The 12,399-nt window shown below is 47.8% G+C and overlaps 1 protein-coding gene and 1 non-coding gene across 2 annotated transcripts in view; one reads left to right on the top strand and one right to left on the bottom strand.

Moving 5' to 3' along the window:
• Positions 1-12,399, top strand: part of DGLUCY (D-glutamate cyclase) — an 88,088-nt gene that overhangs the window by 23,957 nt on the left and 51,732 nt on the right. The window contains 3 exon segments of the mRNA XM_007180868.2: positions 4,199-4,344; positions 6,853-6,977; positions 11,467-11,620. Coding sequence (XP_007180930.2) covers positions 4,298-4,344; positions 6,853-6,977; positions 11,467-11,620 — 326 coding nt within the window. The 5' untranslated portion in view covers positions 4,199-4,297.
• Positions 401-473, bottom strand: TRNAW-CCA (transfer RNA tryptophan (anticodon CCA)). Its single transcript has one exon. It is a non-coding gene; the product is annotated as a tRNA-Trp (tRNA).

The following is a 12,399-nucleotide window of genomic DNA, read 5'->3' as shown; positions in this document are numbered from 1 at the left end:
TCACAGACTTTGTAGAATGTCTGCCTAAGGTTTCCTCATGGTCAGATTCAGGTGATGCATCTCTGGCAGAAACATCACAGCAGTGACACTGTGTTCTTCTTGCACCCCGCCAAGGGGTTCACCATTGTGATTTGTTTCTATACTAATGATGTGCACTTTGATCCCATGATTAAGGTGGTGTCTACCAGGTTTCACCACTATAAAGTTAGTCTTTTCCTCCTTTGTGATTAATAGGTATTTTATGGGGAGGTACTTTATTTATTTATTTATTTATTTATTTATTTATTTATTTAGGCTGCACTGGGTCTTAGTTGCAGCACACAGGATCTTCATTGCAGCATGTGGGATCTTTTAGTTGCGGCATGTAGACTCTTAGTTGCAGCATGCATGAGGGATCTAGTTCCCCGGCCAGGGATCGAACCTGGGCCTCCTGCATTGGGAGCAAGGAGTCTTACCCACTGGACCACCAGGGAAGTCCCTCGGGAGGTACTTTGAAACTAGGTAAATATCCCATGCCTCATCAACTTTAATTGTTTTTTATATCCGTATAGACTTATGGATTCCTGTATTAGTGAGTTATACTCCATTCCCATCATTATTTAAAGCGCACTTTGGCCCCAGTTTGACCAGTGACAGCCCCTTCAATCTGTGTCCTTTCTGTATGGGCCCATCATTCTTTGAGAACATCCATGTGCTTTCTGGCATGACAAGATGTTCAAGGCTTATCTTCTGTTCTTGCCCCAGTTCTGGAAATCAACCTCTTCTCCAAGGAGTCTTAATTCATTTTAATGGAAAATGGTATTTAGAATCCAAGATCTGGGCAGTAGATGTGCTCATTCCTATTGAGATGTTGCTGCTCCCAGGCAGGGCTAAGGAATATATGTTTCTCTGCAAACACACACATACACAGATACACTCCTTACCCTCTGATACCATTTGCCAGGCTGCCACTCCCCAACACTCTGAAGAATTCCCCCTTACCCTGATCAGGCTGTGACACCACAGGCCAGGCCACCCTCTGTGGGGATGTCCTCCTCATTACTTGGCTCTGACCCCCACCTTGAGCCTTCATGGCTTCCTGCCCTCCATCCACGCCATGGACTCCTACCTCTCCGCTCCACCTAATGACTTTAGGACCAAATTGTTTAGGAAGAGGAAGCGGAAGGGACCACCACTGACTTTGGTTGAAAGTAGTTGTATTGCTAACAATCCTTTGCATATTGGGAACACTTGTATCTGACCTATTAAAGAGACAATTCTAATCATGACTGCCAGCATTTCCCCGATCTTTTGTCTCTGTTATTGTAATGAAAAATCTTTTATGAAATATTTGTCCAGCCAGGATGCCTTCTTCCTTACAGCAACATCTACTTTGCAAATTCGCAGTTGTATTTAGGCTGCCACCAGCAACTTTCTTGGCAAACATTGAGCAACTCCCACCACAAAAATTAATGAGTGAAGGCAAGGTCTGTACACCTACTTAATTCCATGCTTCCATTTTCAAGTTATAGGACTCTGGGGAGGTGATTCAGGGGACAGTACAGAAACCAGGAATGGAGTTTTGTAACACTGTGAACTGCCTCGTGGTGAATAATGAGATCTTCCTGGCTGGGCTGTGTACATCAAGGAAATGGGCTGAGTCTTCTACTACTTTTTGTGCCCCTCAAGGTCGGGTCCTAAGTATGATCCGTGTACGTACATATGTGATGCTCCCCGGGCTTGCTGGCCGACAGAGCTGTGACGGCTTCCTCATGGAAGTGAGGGAGAAAGAGCATGAGTTACAAGATCCGACGGATGCCCGTTGGGCTTTATCCTCCTTGACCTCCGAGATCACAAATTGCTCTGTAAGACACTTGCTTCTTTGGCTGCTGAGCCACATCTCCTGCCTCCCTGGCTGCCTCGTCTCGGCTGCCTTTGTACCGATACATCCTGTCTGCTCTGCCCATCCCCCACCTCCCCGACAGAGGACATTTATTGGGTGTCTTCCATGTGCCAGGCACTGTTACAGGTGCAGAGATACTGCAAGGAATAAGACAGACCAAAAGGCCTGTCCTGGCAGAACTGAAGGGAAACAGAAAACCTTCTCCCTTGTGTGTGTATGATCCCGTGGTCCCACTTCACAGGAGCAACTTCCGCTGAGCGCTGGCTGGTCCAGCAGGGCACACGAAGGGTTAAGGCAGCCTCTCTCCTGCCAGGTTCTTTTCTGGGAGGGAGGCTTTCTAGACGCTGACCTCTCTGGCCTGGCCCCCTATCTCATCTGCCAGCTTCCTACTTTGCCTGCCCTGCAGTCCGTCTGCTACCTGTAGCCAGAGCCATCTTCATAAAGGGCACGTCTTACCAAGTCACTCTACTGCTGAAAACCTTCGTGATTTCCCATTGCTCTGGGGACAAATCCAAATTCCTTCGCGAGCTGGCCTCCGCTTACCCTCCCAGCCCCTGCTCCGGACACCTCCTCCCGTGCAGTGTATACTCCAACAGCACCGGAAGCTGGTTCCCTGCACGTGCTTGCCTGCCTTCGCTCGTGCTGTGCCCTGGCCTAGAGCACCCTTCCGCCCCACCCTTCTGCTACTCTGACCCCTACTCTTCCTTCTAGACTCAGCCCCCTTTTCTCCTCCACCTGCAGTCCACGTGGCCCAGGAGCGCTCAGCACATGCAGTTATAGTGACCTATTTATTTCTCTGTCTCTCCCTGGGAGACGACACAATGTTAATTATGTGTTTAATGTCTGTCTCTGGGGGATGGTAAACCCTCTGTGTGCGTGGGCTGTGTCTGTCTCATTCCCACTGTATCTGCAGCACGCTGAGCCGGGCGAGGAGGAATAAACATACACAATGCTTGCACCTTGCTACCTCTGGGCCCGGTCAGGAATTGTTCTAAGAAGCTCACAAGCGTCGCTAGAATCCTCACCGCAACTCAGTGAGGAGCAAACGGTTATTAGCCCCTGTTTACAGGTGAGAAAATAGGCACAGAGCAGTTAATGATTCCCTCTTAAGTGTAGAGGCAGGCTTAGAATCCAGACAGTTTGCCCCAAAGCTGTGCTCTGGACCACAGTGCCTGTTGCATGGATGGGTGGTGGATGGTGCCTGGACCCTGGGCACCGAGCAGGCACTTGGTGAATGACAGCTGTTGTTATTATCACTGTGGTGTTCACTCTGCCAGGCATCCATGCCTTTCAAATGGGAATAAGATCTGTTTCACTCACCTCCGTATATTCAGCATACCCCACATGGTTGGGGCTAAATAAATATTTCCTGAATGAATGAAAACCAAGTGACCCAAATCCTCAGAAGTATACGCAATAACTTATTTTATCATAATGACCTGATTCTACCTTCCTAATATATGTTTAAATTAAATTGGATTTTTTTATTAGGTAATACGTACATGTTGTGCTTTTCAAAGCTGCAGAGAGTCCCTCTTCCACCAGGGCCACCCCGTGGCACAACTCCAGAGGGTGCATTCACATAAAATAGTGTCGCAGCCCCTGCTCCTGCTCAAGCCCCCACCTGCTCAGGTTCCCTTTCTACAGCCATCACTGATACCAAGCTCTTCTCCATCCTTCCAGAGCAGGTCTCTGTGCATTTGAACTGATCAGTTGTGTGTGTGTTATTCAACACAGAATTCTTCACCTTGCCTTGTTCATTTTACAGCTTTGGGAGATTTTTCATTTGAGGCGTATAGAGTAGGCTTATTCTTTTAATGGTTACATATTATCTATGTATGGTTTAGATGGGTGGTATGGATGTACCATAGTTTAGCTACTCCTCTACTTAACCAGTCCTCCATGTATCTAAGCAGCCTCTATTAGGTTGTTTCTAAATTGTTTCTATTATAAACAGTGCTGCCTCTGTGCTGGCATTATCTCATCCACTTTTGAACACATCTGGAGGTTATATTCCCAGAATTGGATTGCTTGGGTAAAGCAGAGGAATGACTTTCTAATGGTAGAATTTCAGTCATCTGTGACAGGCACAGATAAGATATTTTTACACTGAGGCTTTGGGTGTGTCAGATCCTGCTAAGGAATTGATTGTCCATGGGTCCTCCTCTCTGGCATATTCGATGCTGGGGAATGATATTTGTGGGTTTGATAGTTTGTTATTCTCTAAAGAGAAAAGAGAGACCTCACAGCAGAAAGGTGGCTTCTTGGAGTCTGACCAACTCTTACTGACTGGATCCCATCTTACCTTACTTCTAGAGCAAGACCTCGCAGGACAACGCAACACCTGGGCCACTCAGCAGTGAGTTCACGGAGGTCCTGAGAAGCCTGAGTTCAGGGATCAGTCCACAAAGAAACATGTTTGAACTCTGGCCCCAGAATCACCTTGTGGGGAAAGGGACAAGGTCTCTGCTGTTCCTGAGGATGTGATTCCTATTAGCACCACAGGATAGATGATGGATGGGTGGGTGGATGGATGGAAGGTTGGATGGATACATAGATACATAGAAAATATCCATAGATAAATAAGTATTGATCAAGCAAGCATGAACTTAGACTTGCTTTTGAATTTGCTACTTTTGAATTTGTTCTGCTACTTCCTATTTATGGAACTTGTTTGACTTCCCTGAGCCCCAGTTTCCTTGTCTATAGTGGGAATGTCTTCTTTGTGGGGCAGTGGTGAGGAGCCAACGGTTGTAAACCAATGAGGGTGAAGGGCCTAGCACAGTGCCTGGCCCACAGTGGTCTCCCCTATGTGGCTGTAGTTGCTATCATTTATTTTATGACTGACTTGCTCTGGTTGGTATATTGAGGGCATTTCTTTGGCAGGAGCCAATGAACATGTACTTCATGCTCTGTTTGGCCCCTGCCTTCAAGGGAACGACCCTGCTGAGTGGGGTTCTCGACCTTCTTTCCCTCCCAGCGTGCACAGCCAGTGACATTCAAGTGCCTGGCACGCTCCCCGCATGCATTGCACAGGGCAGGATTTCTAACTACACTCATCTATCTCTAGGCTAGGGAAGTAACATTATTATAGGAATTACCTAGATCCACTTACATTTATATTAAAACAATAAATAAATAAAGGAAAGAAAAGGCAATTACCCTCAGATTTGGGTCTTCTGGCTACAATTTATTTGCAAAACAGCATCCAGCTTGCATCTGCTGCCTTATAGAGCAATAATGGGGACCAAGGGCCCGCAGATACCTGTGGGGTGTCTCATTTCATTGGGTTTGGAGTAAACTCCATTCTCTCCTGCAGATGTGAAGTGAGGTCAGTTATCACACGGGTCTGGCCACTGACCCACATGGTTATGGAATGGTTCTCTCTTCAAACTTAGCTGAATGCCTGGCTGAGGCGCTAAGCCCTCCACAAACCTCAAGGGAACCACAGACATCCAGGACCTTAGCTGGTACCTTGGATGCTTGGCTAAAAGGTCAGGCCTGCCAGGCCCAGCGAGGGCTTGCTCAGTCCAGCAGGCAAGCACAGGCTTGACCTGCCAAAGCAGCTGCTTTAAGCCTCAGTATCTTCAACTGAGGTGTGGAATCCAATCTCACCTGACCCTCCTGGCACCCCTACCCCAGCCCATGGGGACCGACTGTCCTCTCCTCTGTGCCTCCACGGCCCTTTGTTCCTGCAGCTATGAAAGCACCTGCAGTCAGTTTCAAATACACCTCTACCCCTTCCAGGACAGTATCGTTTATATTTTTTGTGTTAGAGATTTTATACAATCTCAAATTCTTCATGAAAATAGCCATGCGGTTTACATGATCTTCTGTCTGGGAGATGAGAGTTGAAAACACACATTGGTGATTTGGAATTCCATTGGGCTCTTCTCTGTAGATAGAAAGAACTGTGGAAAATCAGGCTTGTCCAGAACCTTCACTATGGACACTGTCCTTGAATCCTGCTTTCATCCAGCCTGCAGTCAGTCATTCAACAAACACGTATGAACTCCCACTTTTGTGTCAGGCACTATGCTAGGCACGTGGTATATTTAGATGAGGAAGACATGGGCTGTGCTTTGGAGGCCAACACAACGTGGCTATCTAGCCCTAGATTTTGCTGACATATTGATGCCTCTCTTTCTAGAGTATAAGAAGTCAATTTATAGGATTACTTTTTGAGCATATTTTCCTAGAGCTTTGAGACTATCTCTATATTTTAAAATTTACAGTTTTTATTCATTCACCAAAAATCTGTGTAAGACACTGTGCCTATAGTAGTGGTGAGAGGAGGGGATATAAAGAAGAAAACATAAAATCTCTACCTTCTAGGTCCTAAATCTAAATAACAGAAGTCATATGTAGACAGAAAATCTAGCCTATTAATTCCTTTGTGAGTGCACGTGGTATGCATTCATTTCTTCACTTACTCATAAGTAGGTTTGGTGTGTGCTATGTGATTAGGCTGTGGTAAGTGCTCTGGGGGCTGAGGAAGAGCCCTAAGTTATGGACTTACCCTCTAGGCACTCGGGGTCTCCCTGGGAGAGAGAAAGGGGGTTCAGGGTCAAGTAGAACATCAGGCTGACTGTAACTCCAGGCCAAAATCAGTGGCTCAAAGAATGCTTTGGGGGCAAGGCAGCTCAGCGCCAGCCAGCACGAGCCTATTGGGTACATCTTGGAGGTAGAAGATTCTGCACCAGTTCTGAGGAATGGAAAGGCCTTCTGGGAGGGAGGCAGGGAGGACATTCCAGGCCAGAGAAAGAGCATAAGCAAAGCTCTTGAAGTGTCAGGAATTTCTCATTAGAAACTGAGACATGAAGGGGATAGGGCTGGGGGAGAACTTGCTCCAAATAACAGCCACCCCAGGACAGGGCCAGGAGCAGCCCTGGGCAGGTCGGGAGGTGGTCCTGATGCTGGATCTGCTGCCTTCCAGGGAGCTGTGCTTTCTCATCTGTCCCGTAACCCAGATCCTCTGTGGCCCATGCAGGGATGACCTTCACACGCCACCTGAAGTCCCGCCTTCCCTCTGCTGGGAGGAGTTTGATTCTACAGAAGAAACCAAACATCAGACACGTGTCCAGCATGGCTAGGGGTGAGTGGTGCTAAGATGTTAAAAAAGTATTCCCTGGAAATATCAGCCATGTAGGGCCCAGGAACTCCTGAGACTTCTAGCTTCTGCCTGGGAGACGGAAAGTAAGAGCAGAAGGAGATTCTCGCTGGTCACTAATTAACTTCCCAGAAGGAGCTGGCGCCTTGGACCAGACTCAGGTGCGAAGTCTATTACCAACCAGCTCTGCTTGGTCCCCACAGCTCCATAGGGAGAACCGCCAATGACCTCCGATGATAGAAAGGTTTTCCCTTCTGGGAAAAGTGCCCCCATATTACGCTGCATTTTAATCTGCTTTTGATTCAGACCAAGGCTCCCTCCTTGGACTGGTCTTCTTGGACTGGTAGCACCCATCTCCCTACTACGTCCCAGGAGTGACACCCAAGGCTCTAAAAGGTCCTGCAAGAGAAAACAGATATCCAAATTGTCACTGACCTGAATCCCAGCAAAATTCCACAACGAGAGAGACTTTTCTGGTTATGGTGGCGTCACCAGCAGCACAGATTAAAGTACTGAAGCAGGACAATTTTCCTTGTTTGTGGACGTGTCCAGCCTCTGTCGCTACTTGTGGGCCAACAATTATCTAGTCTTGCCTAACAAACCACCCCAAACTTAGTGGTTTAAACCATAATTCTGCCCTGAGCCTGGCCTCCACGGGTGGCTCTTCTCCTCCACATGGTGTCTGCTGGGCTAGACCACCAAGCTAGCTTCCTCCTCACATGTCTGGAGTGTCCACTGGGATGGCTGGAACCACTGGGGCTAGCCTCTCATTTCTCTCTCCAGGAAGCCCCTCTAGCAGTGGAAGCCAAACTTCTTTACAGAGTAGCTCAGGCCTCCATGGGAGATATTCCAAGAGGACAAGCCCTAATGCACAAGCACATATCAAGCCTCTGCTTGCATCACACCTCCTAATGTCCCGTTAGCACAGCAAGTCATATGGCCCAGGCCAGCGTCAAGGGGGAGGGGACTCCCAATGATGTGAATACCGGGAAGTGTGCTTTACAGAGTCAGCAAGTAACAGTGGGCCACAACCCTTCGTACACATGATGGACCAGCAAACCCCAGCTCAACCAGGTCGACCCTGCTCACTAGAACCTTGGGGGGCCAAGGGAGCAGGTCGCTCCTTGCTGGCTGTTGCCGTGGGCAGACTGTGTGACCTCTCTGAGCCTCATCGATTACTGAAAGTAACCACGGAATCTTCCCCACAGAGCTGATGTACATAAGGTGTGGGACCCACATCAGCTGCTGTCTGTCGTGGATTCTCCACAAGGAAAGCAGCTCATTTTGTGGAACAGCTGGAGCTCTCCAGCTTGGGACTACGTCTTCCAGGGCTTTAGATCAGATTAGGAACATTAAAAGGCTCTTGCTTCTTCTTCTTCTTCGTTTTTTTTTCTCTTGTTATTAAGTTTAAAAAAAAAAAGGAAAACATTGCTTTTTGGGTAAAAGAACTCAGAGGACTCACTTCATTTCTCTCCACAAAGAAAAAGCTGTCGTGACCTTAGATGGAGCCCGAGAGAGCAGAGCATACAGTAGCCCCACCTCGTGTGTCCACCGCCCCTCCAAAAAGGCACCCCGGAGCCTTCTATTCCATGTCCTGTTACTAATGGGGACGACGCGGGGACCTTCTATGACCAGCAGTAGAGATGAGCAAAACCAAAACACAGTGCCTTCTGAAGTACATTTAATTAAAAAGGAAACAGAGAAGCTTTGTGCACATAATACCTCGTGATTTATGGTCTTAATCCAGTTTGCTCTTGAAACAGGCTTCGGAGGTAAGAAAGGGGTGGGTAGGGGATGGGAGGCCTCTAGGCTGGCCGAATTCCCTTCCCTCACTCCAGATTATTTTTGGAGCATGCTGGGCTTGCTTGAGCCTTGCAGCCAGCTTCCTTGGGCTTTCGGCAGGGTGGGGGGGGGTGTTCAGTTTGACCTCCTTTGGAAAGTCTGTAGCATTGGCAGGCTCTGTAGGGTTTGAGGTAATGAGTTCCAGGCAGTTAGAGCAGGAGCCAGTCCCAGACTTGCCCTGCAGAGGGTCCCATCTGCTTCACTACCCCATGCCCAAGGAGGAAGATGCTGGAGGTGGTGGTGGACCCATCCCGGGGAGGCCCGTGCCCACAGCCCAGTGGTGACCTGAGAGGGACACAGGGGTCATCTGTCTGAGGCTTGAATCCTGGCTGTGCCACATACCAGCTGTGTAACCCTGGGAAAGTCACTCCATCTCTCTGAGCCTTACTTTCCTCTTGTATAAAATACAGATGATTGATTACACATGTAAATTACTTAGCACAGAGATCCTGGTACATAATAAGCACTCAGAAAATATTAGCTGACAGGTATTATTGCAGAAAAGAAATGTCCACTTGTTGATAGAGCATACCTGGCATGTAGGAGATTTGTCACCAAGGTTATTTCTCCAAAAGAGTACATTTTTCTTTGGGGTGATCTATTTTTTTAAGGAAATAGTCCTTTTTTTTGAAACATAACTTTTCTTGTTTGTTTTTCCTGCAGTTACAATTTTCCTCCAGATACCTATTTATTGCATAAATTTTAGAATATTGAGGAAAGCACAAAGAAGAAAATTAAAATCACCCACAATCTTGTCAGTGGAGATAGCCATGATTAACATGAAGATGTGTTTCCTTCTAGTTCTTTCCCTTATCTCCTTTAAAAAGGAGAATATGCTGAACATAATGTTTTGGTACCTAGTAATGTTCCTTTAATGGTACATCCCAAATATCTTCTAATATCCTTAAATATTTCTTCTGTACCATAATTTTAAATGTCTATACAAGATTCACTGAATGAATGTAACTCCAACCCCTACTTCCCGAATACCTGTGTGTCAGGTAATTTACATACAGGAAAGGATTCAAGGAGTTCTCTTTGAGGCAGGTATGATTCCTGCCATCTTATCCATAGGAAAACCAAGCCCAGGGTCACAGCACTGGTCAGAGGCAGAATCAGGATTCAAACTCAGGTTTGTTTGCCTCCAAAGCCAAAGGACTTCCCATTCCAGAGGTGGGCTGGTTGCCCCCAGAGGAGATTGTGGCGTGCACGTGGCGGTCTTCCTCTCAAACTCCAGTAAGACTATCTCTTTGGAGAATAGTCGAGGATTCTGAGCCTGCTCAGTTAAGAACCTGCCCAGACAAAAGAAGTGAACAGTCTCTTTCCCAAAAAGGATACCCAAATGGCCAATAAAGCATACAAAAAGGCACTCATCTGCATTACTCATCAGGGGGATGCAAATTGAAACCACAGTTCGATGCCACTGGAAAGGCTGGAATGAAAAAGGCAGGCAATGCCAAGCGTTGAAGAGGATATGGAACAACCAAGAACTCATGCCACTGGTGGGGGTATAAATCGGTACAACCGAGATAGGCTGGGACCTGGGACCATTTGCTGCAGTGCTGCAATGCTTACACCTGGACAAACGTCTCCTCGAGCTACAAAATGCAAAGAAACTAGAAAGACTAAAAATAACTGTGTGCATGCACAGTTGGGGCAAATTCTGGACAAAAGATACAAAAAGACCAAAAAACCCAGCTACCACTTCTGAAGAGCTGGGAGCAAAAACAGGGTGTCAGGAGCAAAAGCAGGGTACTGTGCATGCCCCCTGCACTCAACACCACCAAAAGGGTGGGCGAAACACCTAAGCCACCGCTCCGGCCTAGCCCCTGGACACACCCCTACCCTCACCCCACGTAAGGAACCAGCTTACCCTGCCTCAGGGAGCGAGCAAGGGAACCTGTTACTTATTTTCGTTCCCTCCTGCGGCCGCAGGGACCCCAATAAAGGGGCCCCAGAATTTCTTGATTGGCCTCTTATCAATTTCTATTGATTGGGGAAGGCCAAGAACCCTGGTCAATATCACAACCACTTTGGAACCTGCTTGGCAGTATCTACTAAAGCTGAGCAATTATATTTCCTACAACCGTGGGTATGCGCCAAACAGAACCGTGCACATGTGTGCCCAAAATGCATGTACTAAAATGTTCAAGGAGGCACCATTTGTAATAACCTGACACTGGAAGCGATTCAAATATCCATCAGCAATAGTTTTAGGTAAATGCATTGTAGTAATGAATATACCACAGAGCAATGAGAATGAACCCACTATTGGTGAGTGAAGGAAGGTAGACTCAAAAGACACATACTGTATGATTCCGTTCTAGGAAGAACATGTACGAGGAACAGGCAAAAGTAATCTGTGGTGTTAGAAGTCAGGGCAGTGGCTATCCCTGTGGGGGGGTGTGGAGGATGATGACCGAAGGGGCACAGGGGGTCCTGGGATGCTGGTAACACTCTGTGTCTTGACCAGGATGCTGGTTCCATGGGTGTGTTCATTTCGTGAAAGTTATCAAGCTGTACACGTACGTGCGTTTTTCTGTGTGTATGTTACGTTTCAATAAGAAGTTAAATTAAAAAGGCTCTACAAGAAGGAACTGACTGCATTCTTCCCTTCTCTCACCAAACCCAGGGCTCCAGCCAGCCAGTGTGGTGGTCCTGCCCAGGTCCCTTGCTCCGGCCTTTGAAAAGTTCTGCCAGGTCAACAGTGGCCCTCTGCCGCTGCTGGGCCAAAGTGAGCCAGGCACGTGGACGTTGCCTGCCCTGGATGCTGTCCCAGGTACCAGGTAAAAAACCTGAGTTTTCGGGGTTAAAGCTTGGGAGTGGCCAGATGCTGCAGCCAGGTGTGTCTGTCACCAGGGACCTCTTTGTCCAGCCTCGGGGACCCCATGGTGCCTGCCACGGAGCCTCACTCATGACTGTTGCTTTGGAAGGGGCTGCCGTCTTCGCATGTCCACTCCTACCCCTGTCCCCTGCCCCCGCCCTGGGGAAAATCTTTGGGACCACCAAGAAAGTCCAGCCCTGGACAGATCCCACTGGCACTGCCATCCATCCACTTCATCACCCAAGCTAGAAACCTGACTCCACAGGATTAAGAAGGAAATAAAACCACCTGCAATTACGTCCAGAGACAGACATTGTTAATACTGTCATGAATGTTCTCCCAGACTTTTAAAATACAACATATGGAATAAATGGCCCTACTGATTCTGCTTCCATAGTAGCACTTGGGGAGCCCACATTTCTCCTGCCCTCCTAGCTCAGGCTCACATCTCTCTCCTAAAATCCTGTGACGTCTTAACTGTTCTCCTTGTCCCACTCTTTCCCTCTCCTATTCTCCCACCCCATCCCCATCTTCTCTCCCACTGGAGTGACTTTTTCTACATCTGATCACGTGACTCCCTCGTTTAAAGTTCTTTGGTGTAGGGACTTCACTGGTGGCGCAGTGGTTAAGATTTCGCGCACGCAATGCAGGGGGCCCGGGTTCGATCCCTGGTCAGGGAACTAGATCCCACATGCATGCCGCAACTAAGAAGCCCACATGCCACAACTAAGGAACTCCTAA

Source organism: Balaenoptera acutorostrata, chromosome 3 (genome assembly GCF_949987535.1).
Source record: "Balaenoptera acutorostrata chromosome 3, mBalAcu1.1, whole genome shotgun sequence".
NCBI lineage: Eukaryota > Metazoa > Chordata > Mammalia > Artiodactyla > Balaenopteridae > Balaenoptera > Balaenoptera acutorostrata.
This window is presented reverse-complemented; position numbering and strand designations above follow the sequence as displayed.